At 37.7% G+C, this 20,394-nt stretch overlaps 1 protein-coding gene across 1 annotated transcript in view; it reads left to right on the top strand.

Annotated features, from left to right (window-relative positions):
• Positions 1–7,002: 7,002 nt before the first annotated feature.
• Positions 7,003–20,394, top strand: part of LOC128703269 (L-fucose kinase) — a gene marked incomplete at its 5' end in the record, with an annotated part of 57,347 nt that continues 43,955 nt past the window's right edge. The window contains 2 exons of the mRNA XM_070099962.1: positions 7,003–7,204; positions 14,916–15,056. Coding sequence (XP_069956063.1) covers positions 7,003–7,204; positions 14,916–15,056 — 343 coding nt within the window. The remainder of the gene's footprint in view (positions 7,205–14,915; positions 15,057–20,394) is intronic.

Here is a 20,394-nt window from a genome sequence, read left to right as displayed (position 1 = left end):
TGGTACATTGTACTATATGGTACATTGTATTATATGGTACATTATACCATATGGTACATTATACCATATGGTACAATATATCATATGGTACATTATATCATATGGTACATTATACCATATAGTACAGGGTACAGGGACCCTAATGCAAATAAGTCTGTCTGACTTATTTTGGGTTATCCTAGGTTCTCCAAACATATGCTGCTAAGTATGATACTCTATGTAACTTTATTTGTGTATACCTAAATAAACTTACTTACGATGCCACATGCTCTTGAGTAAGTTTATTCAGGTGTACAGAAATACAATTACATGGATTATTATACATAGCAGCCTATGTATAAAATCCTAGGATAACCCAAAAAAATCAGGGTGACTTATTTCCATAGGGATCCTTGTATCTGTACTGTGTGGTACCCTGTACCATATGGTGCCCTGTGCCATGTGGTACCCTGTGCCATATGGTACCCTGTGCCATATGGTACCATGCACAATATGGTACCCTGCACCATATGTTTTCCTGTACTGCATGGTACCCTATACCATATAGTACAATGTACCATATGGTACCCTGTAACATATGATACCGTGTACCATATGGTCAATAGGAGGTGTTGGTGGCATGAGACACCAGCCAAGACTGAGTGAGTGACGACGCAAGCTAGCTACTGACTCAGCAGTTTCCGAGATAAAGTGCTTTGTCATCCACCTCAAGGAACATGCTGAGTTCCTGTACATTTGTAAATATATAATAGAACATTACTAATATACAACATTTTTGCATATTTTTGTTGTAAACAATTATTGTAAACAAAATAATGATGAAAATATAAGTGTGTTTATTGTGTTGAATACAACAGTACCATATAGCACCATATGGTACAATGAACCATATGGTATCATTGTGCTGTATGGTACAATGTACCATATGGTACCATTGCACCATATGGTACCATTGTATCATATGGTACCATTGTACCAAATGGTGCCATTGTACCATATTCTACCATATGGTACCATTGTATCATATGGTACCATTGTATTATGTGCCATTATACCATATACCATATGGTACCATTGTACCATATGGCACAATTGTACTGTATGGTACCATTGCACCCTATGGCACCATTGTACCATATGGTACCATTGTATTCAACACAATAACCACACTAATATTTTCATCATTTTGTTTGCAATAAACTTGTAAACAAGTTTTGTAAGCAATATAATGAAAAACAAATTAGTGCAGCTATTGTGTTGAATACAGTGAGTGTACACTTATACAATATACATTATATTGGGCTCACAGGCTGCAAATGTTACTAGAAAAAGAAAATAATTAGAAAAGAAAAGAAAAATGTATAAAATGCGTAAAATAAAAAAAATGTGATTTTGCGGAGGTCACTGATGTTGCCGCCACCTGGTCATTTTGTGTCAACTTCCCGCCACTGTATCTCGGTAAGTACTGGTCAGAATATTTTTTTTTTGTTTTATTACCTTCACAAAAATATTATCTTTAATTCTGTAAGAATTTTTTTTTTTTTTTTTTTTCAAAATTTCTTGGACACTGGGGCACCCCTTCAGATTTTGGCCTTGGACCCTGAAAGGGTTAAGCATCCCAGAGCGATAAAATGCATATTCAGTTCACTTATTACTTACCTTAAAATATTTGTAGTCTTAATGTAGGGTCAGGGGTGATTAAACGAGATAAAACGAATAAATGAGAGAGAGAGAGAATGAGTACATGAGGGGGCCCGGTGGTCTGGTGGCTAAAGCCCCCGCTTCACACACGGAGGGCCCGGGTTCGATTCCCGGCGGGTGGAAATTCCGACACGTTTCCTTACACCTATTGTCCTGTTCACCTAGCAGCAAATAGGTACCCGGGTGTTAGTCGACTGGTGTGGGTCGCATCCTGGGGGACAAGATTAAGGACCCCAATGGAAATAAGTTAGACAGTCCTCGATGACGCACTGACTTTCTTGGGTTATCCTGGGTGGCTAACCCTCCGGGGTTAAAAATCCGAACGAAATCTTATCTTATCTTATCTTATCTGACAGGTGCAGAGTTATGTAAACAAACCAGGCGAACGCAAGTTTTGTGAGCAAGCCAGGCATACACGTATGGTTTGTGTACAAGTTACATTGTGTACAAGGTGTTTCTACATTGATATTGTAGAAGAAACAAAGAGGAACACTCCCATTCTCATGTAACACCATTTTTAGAAGAAATGATGCTCTGAGTGAAGGGAATGGAAATAAGTCACCCTGACTTTTTTGGGTTATCCTAGGTACTTTACACATATTCTGTTATGTATGATAGTCTATGTAACTATATTTGTGTATACCTGAATAAACTTACATATGAAGGGAGTGATTTTATACAGTTACCCCCAGTAACACATTTTCTCTTATGTTGGACTTGAGAAAATGTTATTCTACTGTGGGGTGTATTTATCATCTTTATATGTTATGTATTGTGTTTATTATATCATTTTGAAGAAATATCATAGATGGATTAACGAAAATATGTATATTAACAGTGATTATTATTATTATTACTAATATGGTGTCTCGAGGCATAAGACACTCTTAGTGATTTTAATGTGTACGTGCACGCCAACACAGTATGTAAGTTTATTTAGGTACAGGTATACGTAAGTATAATTATCAGAGTATACATAAAATATGAAATAACTTAAAAACACTTGAAATTTTGGAGTTTTGGAGTTGGTGCTTAAGAATCTCACGGAGAATGTAAACAAACCAGGTGGGGCATGATGGCCGTACTAGAGTCAGGTGGGGGGAGCCGTAAAGATAGTTTTGGTCATAATTTGAAATGATCCTGTTAGCGGAATGCCGAAAAGCAAAACGCCATAAAGCGGGGCCCTACTTTATTAACGTAATATGTGACATTTAATGAGATTCATTGATTATTATTATTATTACTAATATGGCATCACTCGTACAAGTCGTCTGGCTACCACTTCTCATATTTATGTTTATTTATTCTACTGTGGGGTGTATTTATCATCTTTATATGTTATGTATTATATTTATTATATAATTTTGAAAAAATAACATAGATGGATTAATGAAAATATGTATAGTAATGTAATATACGACATTTAATGAGACTCGGTAATCATCATCAATCATCAGTCATCATCAATCATCATCAATCATCATCAATCATCATCAGTCATCAATCATCATCGTCATCATCATCATCATCATCATCAATAATAATATGGTGTCTCAAGACATAAGACACTCTTACTGTTTTTTATGTGTACCTGCACTCCAGCACAGTGTGTAAGTTTATTTAGGTACAGTATACATAAGTATAATTATCAGAGTACGTGTATAAATAAAATGTGAAATACCTTTTAAAAACACTTGAAATTTTGGAGTTTCCGGACATAATGGAGAGGCGTGGTGCTTTCAGAGGTCATGGAGAATGTAAACAAACCGGGTGGGGCACGGTGACCATTTTAGAAAGTCAGGTGTGGGGAGCCATATAGAGAGTTTTGGTCATAATTTGAAATGACCGTATTAGCAGAACACTGTAAAATGAAACGCCGTAAAGTGGAGCTCTACTGTATTATTATTATTATTATTATTATTATTATTATTATTATTAATTTCTTTTTTCTCTCTCAGTTGTTTGTTGGGCTATCATAATGAAACTTGGGCAATGTATAATGGAAAGATGCTTCTTAACATACACCAAAAATGAAAGAAATCAGACCATAAATAACGGAGTTCACTTCTCAGCCCTTAGCGGATCCATAGCTGTGTATTTTCGTATGGTTTTTAGGGTTGTATTCTCATTTCTTTTGTCTCATATGATAGAATGGAAATAGATATGATTTTCATTGCTTTGATGACGAAAAGTACCTTGAAATTGCGCTCACACTAGCAAAAATGTTCGATTCTTTAGCAATGTTCAAGAGTAAACAATTGACGTCACTGTCTAATACTTGTGTGCCTTAGATTTTGCCACCGAAGTGGCTAGTTTATTGTGCACCCCATATCCATCCTGTGGACGGTAGCGCGAGAGCATGTGGATACACAAAAGGCCTAGGAACTAGGCCCCAAAGGGTTAACAGGAATACATATGGATTTATATCTACATATCTATAGTTCACTTATCTGTTACAAGCAAATTTAGGAAATTTGCTTAGTATATCTGGTATCTTATTTTCATTAATAAGATATCTTGACATGTCACATAGGTTATTATACTGTCTGTCTCTGTATTCTTCAATAAGTGGACAATTAAGCACATAGTGTTCAAGAGAGTGACCATATGCCTGATCACATAATTTACATTTAGTTTGATCATCATCTGTGTGTCTCCCAAACTGCCAGAAGTACTTGTAACCAAGCCTAAGCCTGGCCACTACAACATCAGTCAGTCTGTTCACATTGCAAGTTGCTCCATAAACATACTTATCTACGTTCATGTTATCATAGTGGGTTATAGATCTACTCAGGCTTCTAACTGCATTCCTATAACAATCATCTTCATTATTTACTTCTCTCCTAATATTATTCCTAATGCTAGACACAGTTATACCAAAGTTATATTCTACGTTCTCCTTCTGGATACTCTTCTTGGCTAACATATCAACTTTATCATGAAGGAGTAATCCAATGTGTGATGGGATCCATAGCAATTGTACATTAATTCCTTTGTCCCTAATTTTTGAGTATCTATACCTGGCTTCCCCAATGAGCATGTTGTTGGAGTCATTATATGAGCCAAGAGCCTTCAATGATGACATAGAATCAGTAATGATGATATAGTCAAGCTCAGTATCATAGGTTAGCTTTAGCGCCATTAGGATTGCAAACAATTCAGTTTGCAGTGTAGACGCCCAGTTGTTAATTCTTATGCCTTACTCAACAAATTTATTATCGTTCTTAACTAGGGAGGTGGCAACAAGAGCAGATGCAGCCCTGCCAGAAGACTCCTGTTTAGATCCATCAATGTATATAACTTGTGATAACTTATTACTACCAGCTAGGCGAAAAATTTCTTCTTGAGCAGTTGCTCTAACAAGAGATTTAAGGAAGGGATTACTAGCAATGAGCTTCTTGGGAGGGACTTGTAGGTATGTGATATTAAATGAACACATCTTCCATGGAGGGGTGAAATGCTCTTGTTGCCTACAGTGATACAGTTCATGCAGGTTATAAAACTTAATGCAATTGCACGTTTTCACAATCCATTTAGATCTGTGTGTATTTACCTCTAGACACTTGGTAAGATTCACTGTGACAGTGTCTGGTTCGTTTCTCAACATTCTAATACCGAGTACAGTGTTAATTTCAACAATCCTATCACTGATACTAGAAATACCAAGCTCCTTCCTCATGTTAAGAACTTTTGTAGATCTGGGACAGCCAAGAATAGTCCTGAGAGCTTCATTTTGCATTAACTCCAAGGGTCGGAGGGAACTTTCTCTAGCTAATATCAACATGGGAGCAGCATAATCAATTAAGGACCTAACATAGGCTATGTACATCATTCTCACGATTCTCACATTAGCACCATAGTTGGGATTGTAGCCAGCAACAGCTTTGAGAGCATTTAGCCTAGCTTTACATTTCTTGTTTAGTTGTGGTATAGTGGATTTGTTAAAGGGTACATCTACACCAAGATATCTGTAAGTTTTAACGTAGCTAATGATTTCACCCTGCAAATAGATGGGTGGGGGATGTCGTTTGCTTGTTAATATCTTTGTTTTAGAGGAAGATATTATGAGGCCTAGTCGATTACAAATTGCTTGAACTTCATTAAGAATGGTATTCATCTTCTTATGCCCTGTTGTATGGATCATGATATCATCAGCATAGCTTATAGCTATATGTTTAGGTGAGGCAGGTAGAGCATTTAGGAGAGCATTAATCAGAATATTAAATAGCATGGGACTAAGAACTCCTCCCTGCGGTGTACCTAAAGACATTTCTTTAGAATCACTTCTGAAGCCTTGGTAAAGGACAGAGGATACTCTATTTGACAGGTATCCTATTATCCAGCAGAGTAAGCTACCACCAATATTCATTTTGGCTAGTTCATGTAGTATAACGGTTCTGTTTGCAATATCAAATGCAGATTTTAGATCAAGAAAAGTGGTAAAACTAGTAGAGGTGTGTGCAGTGAGAAAGGTGGAAATACAGTTCTGCACACTTTTACCTTTCATGAACCCATAGAGGTAGGGGGAAAGTTGATGTCTGATTCTGTAGTACAATCTGTTAAGCATCATTCTTTCAAAAGTTTTGCAAAGACAACTAGTTAAGGAGATCGGCCTAAATGTATCAGGCTGTTGGGGCTTAGGGATAGGCACAATGAGACTATTGGTCCAGGAAGTAGGAAGAACGCCCTCAATGTAACTGAGATTATACAGTGCCTGTGTGCCTGCAAGTCCAAATTCCAATATGCAGTCAAGAATGAGTTGACATTATTTATACAGTTATTACAATAATGCAGTAGTATGCATAACAGTAAATCTTCTATTTTTTGTGTGAATACAAATTCCAAATAGTAAGCGAGAGTAATATAAGAGGGGCCTGGAGATGTGACTAATGAACAGAGAAAATGTTATTTTATTGCCAGGAATATCTGAATTGTTTATTCTGGACCCTATTTTGAAATGGCATCTGTTGAAATTTGATGTAGTGTAAAGTTTGTCTAATGTTACTTTCAGTTGCTGTGCATTTTGTTCAGTTGAAATTTCATTTAGTGTAAATTTCACTTTGTTACTCTTTTCTGGAATGCTCACTGTTATTTTATATAATGAAAAACACTTCTGTACTTAGAACTCTCTCTATCTTTATTTGCTGTAACTAACAATTAATAATAATAATTAATAATAATAATAATAATTATTATTATTATTATTATTATGTTATTATGATTATTATTATTATTATTATGTGTTATTATTATTATTATTATTATTATTATTATTATTATTATTATTATTATTTACTGTAGGTATGATGGTGGTTTGGAGGTTGAGGTGTGGTCGCACTTACCCCAAGGTTCAGGACTAGGAGGTAGCAGCCTCCTGGCAGGAACGTTGTTGTCAGCCATTGTTGTGTTGCTGGGTCATCCAGCACCCAGACCCTCACACCTCATCCATGCCACACTCTGCATCGAACAGTGGCTGACAACTGGTGGTGGATGGCAGGACCAGGTCTGTTGTCTTCCTTGTTTCCTTCTTGGCTTCATAACTATCAGCACTCACAACATGGCTTTATAACTATTCAAGGCAGGGGAAATTGCTAACCTAGAGAGCATATGAAGAACTTTCATGGCACACATTCAAATTCAGATTCAGATTTATTTATTTATTTGCAAGTAGTACATTGTGGCTATGTATTTACAATAATTGGGTGCAGTGCAAAGAGAGCCTCTATTATGCCTAGGCATTATGGGCCGACTTAATTTAACCTTTTGACTGTTTCGGCTGTATACATACACCTTATGAGCCGGTGTTTCAGACATACAGTGCACCCTCAACTAATGGCGGCATCAAGTAATGGCAAATTCATCTAACGGAGCTCTTTGGCATAAAAAAAATGGCTCTACCAATGGTGAAAAATTCATCTAACGACATTCGTCCCAAACTTGTCCATGGGGCCAGAGCGCGGTGGCCTGAGCGGGCTCAGCCACTCCAAGACTCCATGTACAGCCAGTGTGCCAGTGTTTACAAGCCGTTTCGGTTGATTCCAAGTGTACCTGCGATATATTTTGTATTATTCCAGTGTCTTTAGTGCTTGTAACTGCTAAATAAGCCACCATGGGCCCAATGGAAGTTTCTAGTGCCAGCCCTGTGATAAAGAAGGAAAGAAACACAATAAAATTCAAGAAAAAACTCGTAGCAAAGTACCAAAGTGGAGGAGGAAGAGAGAGGGGAGAATGTGCCTTCTTCAGTGAATAAGTGATTCTACGACATGTATGATACTAAAGCAGCAGGTATCGATAAAGGCTATATTGCCAGCCAGTGATAAAGTGTGGAATTAACAGTGTAGTAAGTAAGCGATAGAAAAACGACACGAGAGTAACTCTCCAATGTTATTGGATGTGTGCACATTCGCTGAGCATACACCTGCCTGCTATCTTCTACTACTCTAAACCTCTGCCAGCATCTCCTCCATCAAACGAATTAATTAAACTAACATCTCCAAGGTAAGTGTAAATATTAAGGTGTAAGAATAAAAGTAAATATACAGTGGACCCCCGGTTTACAATCAGCTCCCAATGCGACCAATTATGTAAGTGTATTTATGTAAGTGCATTTGTATGTGTATGTTTGGGGGTCTGAAATGGACTAATCTAATTCACAATATTCCTTATGGGAACAAATTCGGTCAGTACTGGCACCTGAGCATACTTCTGGAATGAAATAATATCGTAAACCGGGGGTCCACTGTATTAAGTGTAAATGTAAAAGGACCCCAATGAAAATACTTAAGTCACTCTGACATTTTTGGGTTATCCTAGGTACTTAACACATGCTGCGATGTATGATAATCTATGTAACTGTATTTGTGTATACAGTAGGGCCCCATTTATATGGCAGGTTAGGTTCCAGGCTACCTCGGCAAAGCAGAAATCGCCGTAAAGTGGAACACCCTTTTTTCCCCTTATAAATGCATACAAATACTAGATAACAAGTTTACACTAACATATATTAAGTTAGCAATAGAACTAGGCATCAAAAAACAATAAAAAATTAAAATACACACACATAGTGCACTCATTACTTACCTTAAAATATTTGTAGTCTTAATCTATGGTGAGACAAGTAGTATTTATTGTAAGAAATCAAGTGTGTTATGTATGGTAGTCAGCCAGGCTACCATACCAGGCCACCCCACCTACACATAATATTCTATGATATTTCAGCATCCCAGAGCAATAAAATGCATATGCCGTTCACTCATTACTTACCTTAAAATATTTGTAGTCTTAATCTAGGGTGAGATGAGTAGTATTTATTGTAAGAAATCAAGTGTGGTATATATGGTAGTCAGCTGGGCTACCATACCAGGCCATTCCACCCACACATACTATTCTATGATATTTCAGCATCCCAGAGCGATAAAATGCATATACAGTTCACTCATTACTTACCTTAAAATATTTGTAGTCTTAATGTAGGGTCATGGATGAGTAAACGAGATAAAATGAATAAATGAGAGAGAGAGAGAGAGAGAATGAGTACATGAGGGAGGACAGGCGCAGAGTTACGTAAACAAATCAGGCGAACGCAAGTTTTGTAAACAAACAAAGTGTACATGTCTGGTTTGTGTATAAGTTACATTGTATACAAGTTGTCTCTACATTGATACAGAAGAATAAATAAAGAAGAACACTCCCATTCTCATGTAACACCATTTTTAGAAGAAATGACGCTCTGAGTGAAGGCAGTGGAAATAAGTGACTCTGTCTGACTTTTTTGGGTTATCCTAGGTTCTCTACACATATGCTGTTACGCATGATAATCTATGTAACTGTACAGTAGGGCCCCACTTATACGGCGGGTTAGGTTCCAGGCTGTCGCCGGAAAGCAGACATCGCCGGAAAGCAGAACGCCATTTTTTTCCATTTATAAATGCATATAAATTACAGACAACAAGTTTACATTAAATTATATTAAGTTAGTAATAGAACTAGGCATTAAAAACACAAAGTAAAATACATTTACAGTACATTCAATACTTATCTTAAAGTACTCATAATCTTAATGTAGGGAGAGAGGCGAGTAGTACTTATTTGTCGGAAGTCAGGTGCAGGTAGCCCAGGTGCAGGTAGCCCAGGTGTAGGTAGCCCTGGCTCCCCATCTCATACTTAATATAAGGTATTTAAAACATCCCAGAGAGGTAAAATACACATACAGTACACTCATTATTTACCTTAACATATGTGTAGTCTTAATATAGGAAGAGAGGTGAGTAGTATTTATTTGTAGGAAGTCAGTGTAGGTAGCCAGTAGGTGTAGCCCGCCTGGGCTACACCTACCGGCTACCTACACTGTGGCCCAGAGCCATATTATTAACCCTTTCAGGGTCCGTCCCATAGATCTATGGCTTTACGTTCAGGGTCCAAACCGTAGATCTACGCCAAAATTCTAGCGGCGTCAAATTTAGCGCGAGAAGGCTGGTAGGCCTACATCTGAGAAAATAGATCTGGGTGGTCAGTGTGCACACAATAGAAAAAATCTGGATTTCCCCCAATTTAAGCCCTATTATCGGCCAATTCCATTGTACCAGTCAACAAAAATTGTAACTATTTCACCAGAACTCCACTTTTTCTATCGAATGAGTACAAGAAACCACCCATTTACTGATTTCAACTATCCAATAATGTGGTCAGAAATTGGCAATTTTGCCAGTTTCACACAAATTTCAGATGATGCCAATTTCCAAATAGGGTCCAGAATAAACAAGACAGACATTCTTGGCACTAAAATAACATTTTTTTCTGTTCATTAGTCACGTCCCCAGGCCTCTGTTACATTTCTTTTGCTTTCCACTTTGAATTTTTATTCATACAAAAAAATAGGAGATTTATTGTTATGCAGACTACTGCATTAGTGTAGAAATGGTATAAATAATATCAGCGCACTTGTGAAAGAAGATTAGACTCACCAGTTGATGTGTATTGGACTCATGGCATGATTTGTTTACTTTTGAACTTTGGCAAAAGTCGAACTTTTAGCTCGATATCAAGGTACTTTTCATTGTAAAACCAATCAAAATCATCTCAATTTCTGTAATATATCTTCCATTCTTTAAAATGAGACCAGAAAACTAGAATACAACCATAAATACCATGTGAAAATACACTGAAAATATACTTTGCACACTGACCACATAGACCCATTCTTTCATATGTAGGCCTACCAGCTTTCTCTTGCTAGATTTGAAGGAGCTAGAATTTATGCGTGAAAGTAAGGCACCAACCCTGGTGTGCAAGCCGTACTAGTATGGCACCAACCCTGAAAGGGTTAATATCTGTTGTTACAATATTATTATTATATCACTGATAAAATCCATATACGTAGTCTTTAATCTAAAACTGTGCATATTTTTTCTAGCATCTGTGCATATTTTTTCTAGTAACTGCAATAACAAGTCATTGTCTGGTGCTACATTATCTTATAATTTCGTGTTAATTGCTTTATACATAGTAAATACTATAGTTCATTAATAGCTTAAAACATTGTCAGCACTTAAGTTCATTATGTCTATTATGTTCTACTTAACCAACATTAACTACACAATTGTCCAAACATCCCCTTATTACAGATATCATTATTGGTGCTCAACATACTATAAATAATATAAATAATTACCATTTAACCTAAATGCTGAATGATTAAATAGACTCGGATCTAAATCTATATAATCTAACTCCTAATTAAAATTTAATGGAAAGTAACTGCCTCTATTACACAGCATTTCATGCCAGCATTGTCCTAAGTAAGGCCAGACATATTACAGTTCTCAATTACAATATTAGGTTCCTAAGTAAACTCTATGATGACCTCCTTGTACTCCTTGAGTCCCTCAAGACAACCTTCTCCTGCCACTTGCAGAAGTGTAGATGAATGGTTCACAGAACCGACACGTTGATAAATTAGACACATGTGCAACCCAAGAGTTGCTCATGTGTCTAATTTATCCACTTGCAGAAGTGTTGCCAATATACCTTTTTTTCTATTTTTCATATTTTATGTAATTTTTATGTTCGTATAATTACAATTTGTAGTAGTTCTTGTCATTTCATAACCAATCTTTGTTCTGACACTAGTACAGTATTAGGTACTGAAATTGTACTCAAATTGTCACAAACACACTGAGAGGTGGACATTTACACCTGCCTTGGTCATTTATTATTGTCTTGGAATATATACAGTGGAACCTCAAATATCGAACTTTCTTCGGTCCAGAAGGCTGTTCGAGTGCCTTTACCGAATGAATTTATTCCCATCAGGAATAATGTAAATTAGATTAGTCCATTTCAGACCCTCAAAAATACACTTATAAAAGCACTTACAAAAATACACTTACATAATTGGTTGTGTTGGGAGCAGTTCGATTTTTGAGGTTCCACTGTACAAAGTATTTATAGGTCTCAGCAATGTTTTGGATATGTGGAAGTATGTAATAAGGAGGAGGAGGAGGCAGCGGCGGCGGCATAATACATAATAGGTAACAATAAGTTCCCTTGAAGCATGAAAAACAAAGTCCATCCCTGACAGTGACATAATAAGATGAGATAACATCTGATAAGAGCTGACGTTTGATGAACATACACGAGGGTGGGGGAGGGTGCAGCTGATAAGAAAAGATTAGAGGTGATATTTGATGAGCATCGCCCTCACTTTGTTTTCGCTGGTATACAAACATGTCTGTCTGTCTGTCTATTTGTCTGTCAAGCTCCCTGTTTATCTGTCTATCCGTCAACTCCTGTAACAGGAAAATACAAATATGAAAGAGTCACAGAAAAAATGAATATTGAGCTTCGTCGAACATCCAATTGGGAAAAGAAATGGAGAATTACGACTAACCCTGACAAAGTCCTGGTTAGCATGATAGGATGTTTTGCATCAACCATCGAAGATAAGGGGGGGGGGTATCTCCATCAGAGGTACACCTAGAGCCATTAGAAATCCTAACAAGATCTTGGGATATGAAATAGACAGGCTGCTCCACTCAACATCTCACGTCAATAAAAAGATCAACATAGCCAAAGCCGGTCTTAGCAGTCTCTTTAGATTTAATCAAACCCCTTCACATGTCAAAAAAACATCTGTATAAAATGATGATAAGACCAGTACTCGAATACCCATGTGTCCCAATGTCGTTAACAACAAAGATCAACATGCTAAAGTTGCAACGGGTCCAGAATAGAGCTCTCTGCTTTATTACGGGTACCAGGAGGAGAGACAGAGTCAAAATGGCAGATTTACACGTACAACAGGATATTACTGCCTTAAATGTACACCTTGATATGCTGAAGAAGAGACAACTCTATGCAATGCAAGAACTCTACATACCAGATAGAAAACATCCTCTCCAAGTTGAAAATACCACTGGCTATATCATTAATACTCCTCCTCACAGGACCCAAAGAATGACTCCCACAGAGGGTGCATCGCTTCATCCATAAAGACGATTACCACGACCAATGATCTTGAGCAACCTCCCTGCAGATGAAGATGATTGGGTAACACCAGAACCCTTCTATGTCTACTAAGAAAATTATCGCCCCTAATTAGGGAAATATCTTGTATAACATTTCTACTTCTACATCTACTGTCATAAATATGCTACATTTACTATGGCGGGACACCACCTAGAAAGAAGCTAACATGTCAAGTAATTCTTTACGAACTGTCCAGATTACCGCCCTGTCTTGTCGTTTAAATATTCGTTATGCAATCGCAAAAAAAAAACGAAGAAAGCAATTGCAACTTGTATATCTACTACCAATAATTCAGAGTCATGTACCTATATATCTGTTATATCTATGTGACTCTGATGGGTTAGTATTATACCCCTTCAAGAATATTCTATTATTTCACATACACTTTTTAAATTGCACCAAAGTGGTTGGGCACTTACCTTTTATATTCTACCTCACTCCCCCCTCCCACCTTTTTATATCCTACCTCACTCCCCCCTCCCCCCCTTTTATATCCTACCTCACTCCCCCCTCCAACCCTTTTATATCCTACCTCACTCCCCCCTCCCACCATTTTCCAATATTTCTATCCTTACCCATCTTACCAAAGACTCTGGTCATAAGAATCGAATAGAATGCAAGGAATCGTCCTCCCTGGCTTGTAAACAATGGCACACTACCTGTACATGGGTTCAGGCTGCACGGACACGTTCAGGATGAATGCCCTTAACCGAGTTTTTGGGCATTATCCGAGCCAGTATTTTGATGCAAAAACATGCCACTATCCAATTTTAGCGTTAGCCAATGCCACCGTTACCCGAGGGTCCACTGTATATAGAAAGCCACTTGTTATGCAGAGCATTGTGGGCAGATTAGGTCAGTTTTGTCCCAGGATGTGACCCACACCAGTCAACTAACACCCAGGTACTCATTTTACTGATGGGTGAACATAGACAACCGGTGTAAGAAAACACGCCCAGTGTTTCCACCCAGCCTGGAATCGAACCCGGACCGCATGAAGTGAGAGTTTTTGCCACCAGGTCACGGGCCACGGTTACAGAGGTCTGAGCCAATTGTCCTCAAAGATGTGTTAAGTTATACCATGAATTAAAAAACGATTCTAGACTTCATCTTACGAAACAGACAAAGCAAGTATGATAGTAATTATGGACAAGGTAGATTACAGTGGAAAAATTAAATTACATGCCCCTTAAGCTTGCCCAAAATACTCTGCATAACCATGGACTCTTGACATGCATTTAAATATCACGTTATTGTACAAACATTGTATCGTGTTGAAATAGACTTGTACAGCGGTACCTCGAGTTATGAACTTATTTTGTTCTAGAAGACTGTTCGAATGCCAATACCGAATGAATTTGTTCCCATAAGGAACAATGTAAATTAGATTAATCCATTTCAGACCCCCAAAGATACACTTACAAAAGCACTTACAAAAATACACTTAGATAATTTTTCCAATTGGGAGCTGTTCAAAACTCGGGGTACCACTATACATATTTGTATTTAAAGGTAAGGCAAATAAAAAGCACAGCTTTAGTTGTTGCTTTCACTATGCTGTCTCTTAATATCAGAGCTGAATTACCCTTCTGGGTTTAGCACTTTCCATGAATATAATATATTTTCATTTATTGATATAACACTGTGTGTTTCATATTTCTCATGTTTATAATGAAGTTTATTGTTAGGTTGGTGGTCTTGTTGGAGGAGGGAAGCTTGGTGTGAGCAGCCAGGGAACACCAGTCACGGTCTCCACTTATAACATTCCTCTCTCCCACACATTTGTCACCTCCATTAATCAGCATCTTCTCTTACTTTACACAGGCAAGGTATGTTTGAGTAATGTTTTCTTTATACAGTAATCCTCACTTTATACAAGTTGTATATTTAGTTTATTTTAAGTTGGAGAGTATAATTCAAATGTGTAACTGCAGATTTCACTGTTTTATTTGTAAAATAGTGTGAAATTTTTTACTCCCATTTCTTGTTTCTTTCAACAAACCGGCCATATCCCACTGAGGCAGGGTGGACCAAAAAGAAAAACAAAACTTTCTCTTTTTAACTTTAGTAATGTATACAGGAGAAGGGTTACTAGCCCTTTGCTCCCAGTATTTTAGTTGCCTCTTACGACATGCATGACTTGCAGAGGAAGAATTCTGTTCCACTTTCCCATGGAAATAAGAAATAAATAAGAACAAGAACTGGTAAGAAAATAGAAGAAAACCCAGAGGGGTGAGTTTATATATGCTTGTACATGCATGTGTAGTGTGACCTAGGTGTAAGTAAAAGTAGCAAGACATACCTGAAATCTTGCATGCATATAAGAGACAAAAATGACACCAGCAATCCTACCATCATGTAAAGCAATTACGGGTTTCTGTTTTACACTTTGCAGGATGGTAGTACTTCCCTGGGTGGTTGCTGTCTATGAGCCTACTACCTATTATTCCCATTTAACATCACTAATTAATTTTCAGTTTACCTCTTCTCAGCAGCTAAAGTACAGTAGGGCCCCGCTTTACGGTGTTTCACTTTACAGCTTTCCGCTAATAAAGACATTTCAAATTATGACCAAAACTCGCCATACGGCTCCCCCACCTGACTTTCTAACACAGCCACCGCACCTCACCCGGTTTATTTACATTCTCTGTGAGCTCCCCTAAGCATCACGTCTCTCCATTATGTCTGGAAACTCCAAAATTTCAAGTGTTTTTAAAAGTTATTTCATATTTTATATATATATACTCTGATAATTATGCTTATGTATACCTGTACCTAAATAAACTTACACATTATGCTGGCATGCAGGTACACATTAAAATCAGTGTCTTATGTCTCAAGACCCCATATTAGTAATGATAATAATAATCCTCAATAATAATCACTGAGTCTCATTAAATGTTGTATATTACGTTAATATACACATTTTCATTAATCCATCCATGATATTTTTTCAAAATTACATAATAAACACGATACATTACATATAAAGATGATAAATGCACCCCACAGTGGAATAAATTAACATAAATATGAGATGTGGTAGCCAGACGACTTGTACAAATGATGGCAAAAATAACGTTTTGTCTAGTCTAACATAAGAGAAAATGTGTTACTGGGGGTAACTGTAGAAAATTATTCCTTTTGTATACCTTCACTCAGAGCGTCATTTCTTCTGAAAATGGTGTTACATGAGAATGGGAGTGTTCCTCTTTATTTATTCTACCGTATCAACATAGAGACAACTTGTACAGAATGTAACTTGTACACAAACCAGACGTGTTCACCTGGTTTGTTTACAAAACTCGCGTACACCTGGTTTATTTACATAACTCTGTGCCTGTCCTCTCTCATGTGCTCATTCTCTCTCTCTCTCTCTCTCTCTCTCTCTCTCTCTCTCTCATTTATTCGTTTTATCTTGTTTACTCACCTCTGACCCTACATTAAGACTACAAATATTTTAAGGTAAGTGTATATGCATTTTATTGCTCTGGGATGCTTAAATGTCATAGAATATTATGTGTGGGTGGAATGGCCTGGTATGGTAGCCCGGCTGACTACCATACATACCACACTTGATTTCTTACAATAAATGCTACTCATCTCACCCTAGATTGAGACTACAAATATTTTATGGTAAGTATATGTGCATTTTACTTTTTTATTGTTTTTAATACCTAGTTCTGTTGTTAACTTAATATATGTTAGTGTAAACTAGTTATCTAGTATTTATGTGCATTTATAAGTGGAAAAAAAGGGTGCTCTACTTTACGGCGATTTCCGCTTTATGGCGGTAGCCGGGAACCTAACCTGCTGTGTAAGTGGGGCCCTACTGTATTTAGTAGTTGATGCATCTTAGGGCCAGGTTAGTATCTATTAAGTTTTGTTAGCATGCAGGCAAATTTGTTGATGTAGCAAAATAATTAAAAAAAAAAAAAAAGACTTTGAATCATTGGAATCTGTGCCATAACTGGAGAAGGACTTATCTGATACGATTGAAATTTTCACCACAAGTGTTGTTTCCTGAACACAAAGATCACACTGCCATTGGGTGGCATAAGTCCCAATTTGCCAATTTTATTGAATAAATAGTGGCATTTTCTATTCTTCTGATGACTTCAAAATATTATTGATGATACATTCTATATTTATTATTTTTTTTTTTATTATCACACTGGCCGATTCCCACCAAGGCAGGGTGGCCCGAAAAAGAAAAACTTTCACCATCATTCGCTCCATCACTGTCTTGCCAGAAGGGTGCTTTACACTACAGTTTTTAAACTGCAACATTAACACCCCTCCTTCAGAGTGCAGGCACTGTACTTCCCATCTCCAGGACTCAAGTCCGGCCTGCCGGTTTCCCTGAATCCCTTCATAAATGTTACTTTGCTCACACTCCAACAGCACGTCAAGTATTAAAAACCATTTGTCTCCATTCACTCCTATCAAACACGCTCACGCATGCCTGCTGGAAGTCCAAGCCCCTCGCACACAAAACCTCCTTTACCCCCTCCCTCCAACCCTTTCTAGGCCGACCCCTACCCCGCCTTCCTTCCACTACAGACTGATACACTCTTGAAGTCATTCTGTTTCGCTCCATTCTCTCGACATGTCCGAACCACCTCAACAACCCTTCCTCAGCCCTCTGGACAACAGTTTTGGTAATCCCGCACCTCCTCCTAACTTCCAAACTACGAATTCTCTGCATTATATTCACACCACACATTGCCCTCAGACATGACATCTCCACTGCCTCCAGCCTTCTCCTCGCTGCAACATTCATCACCCACGCTTCACACCCATATAAGAGCGTTGGTAAAACTATACTCTCATACATTCCCCTCTTTGCCTCCAAGGACAAAGTTCTTTGTCTCCACAGACTCCTAAGTGCACCACTCACTCTTTTTCCCTCATCAATTCTATGATTCACCTCATCTTTCATAGACCCATCCACTGACACGTCCACTCCCAAATATCTGAATACGTTCACCTCCTCCATACTCTCTCCCTCCAATCTGATATTCAATCTTTCATCACCTAATCTTTTTGTTATCCTCATAACCTTACTCTTTCCTGTATTCACCTTTAATTTTCTTCTTTTGCACACCCTACCAAATTCATCCACCAATCTCTGCAGCTTCTCTTCAGAATCTCCCAAGAGCACAGTGTCATCAGCAAAGAGCAGCTGTGACAACTCCCACTTTGTGTGTGATTCTTTATCTTTTAACTCCACGCCTCTTGCCAAGACCCTCGCATTTACTTCTCTTACAACCCCATCTATAAATATATTAAACAACCACGGTGACATCACACATCCTTGTCTAAGGCCTACTTTTACTGGGAAAAAATTTCCCTCTTTCCTACATACTCTAACTTGAGCCTCACTATCCTCGTAAAAACTCTTCACTGCTTTCAGTAACCTACCTCCTACACCATACACTTGCAACATCTGCCACATTGCCCCCCTATCCACCCTGTCATACGCCTTTTCCAAATCCATAAATGCCACAAAGACCTCTTTAGCCTTATCTAAATACTGTTCACTTATATGTTTCACTGTAAACACCTGGTCCACACACCCCCTACCTTTCCTGAAGCCTCCTTGTTCATCTGCTATCCTATTCTCCGTCTTACTCTTAATTCTTTCAATTATAACTCTACCATACACTTTACCAGGTACACTCAACAGACTTATCCCCCTATAATTTTTGCACTCTCTTTTATCCCCTTTGCCTTTATACAAAGGGACTATGCATGCTCTCTGCCAATCCCTAGGTACCTTACCCTCTTCCATACATTTATTAAATAATTGCACCAACCACTCCAAAACTATATCCCCACCTGCTTTTAACATTTCTATCTTTATCCCATCAATCCCAGCTGCCTTACCCCCTTTCATTTTACCTACTGCCTCACGAACTTCCCCCACACTCACAACTGGCTCTTCCTCACTCCTACAAGATTCCTTGCCCTATACACGAAATCACAGCTTCCCTATCTTCATCAACATTTAACAATTCCTCAAAATATTCCCTCCATCTTCCCAATACCTCTAACTCTCCATTTAATAACTCTCCTCTCCTATTTTTAACTGACAAATCCATTTGTTCTCTAGGCTTTCTTAACTTGTTAATCTCACTCCAAAACTTTTTCTTATTTTCAACAAAATTTGTTGATAACATCTCACCCACTCTCTCATTTGCTCTCTTTTTACATTGCTTCACCACTCTCTTAACCTCTCTCTTTTTCTCCATATACTCTTCCCTCCTTGCATCACTTCTACTTTGTAAAAACTTCTCATATGCTAACTTTTTCTCCCTTACTACTCTCTTTACATCATCATTCCACCAATCACTCCTCTTCCCTCCTGCACCCACTTTCCTGTAACCACAAACTTCTGCTGAACACTCTAACACTACATTTTTAAACCTACCCCATACCTCTTCGACCCCATTGCCTATGCTCTCATTAGCCCATCTATCCTCCAATAGCTGTTTATATCTTACCCTAACTGCCTCCTCTTTTAGTTTATAAACCTTCACCTCTCTCTTCCCTGATGCTTCTATTCTCCTTGTATCCCATCTACCTTTTACTCTCAGTGTAGCTACAACTAGAAAGTGATCTGATATATCTGTGGCCCCTCTATAAACATGTACATCCTGAAGTCTACTCAACAGTCTTTTATCTACCAATACATAATCCAACAAACTACTGTCATTTCGCCCTACATCATATCGTGTATACTTATTTATCCTCTTTTTCTTAAAATATGTATTACCTATAACTAAACCCCTTTCTATACAAAGTTCAATCAAAGGGCTTCCATACATTCTATAATAAGGATGATAACCCACAAGTCTGAGTTGGTGTAAATTTGAAATTTTACTGAAATAGTTAAAAACTTGGAATCATTGGAACTAGATCAATTACTATAGAATATCCTTTGTGATTGGTTTCCAGATTATACCACTGATGGGCTATGTTGAAGCACAGCTTGTCACTCACTCTCTTCTGTGTAAAATTCATTTTTCCAATTTTATTAAGCAAATTGTTTCCCACATAATAACTAATGAATGCCTGTTTTGATTAGCTTAAATCCTAATAGGAAGGATTTTTGTATTAATTTTGTGTTGTGCAAGTGCCAATTTGCCAACTGTTTTTGTACTT

This window comes from Cherax quadricarinatus, chromosome 70, assembly GCF_038502225.1.
Source record: "Cherax quadricarinatus isolate ZL_2023a chromosome 70, ASM3850222v1, whole genome shotgun sequence".
Classification (NCBI taxonomy): Eukaryota; Metazoa; Arthropoda; class Malacostraca; order Decapoda; family Parastacidae; genus Cherax; species Cherax quadricarinatus.
This window is presented reverse-complemented; position numbering and strand designations above follow the sequence as displayed.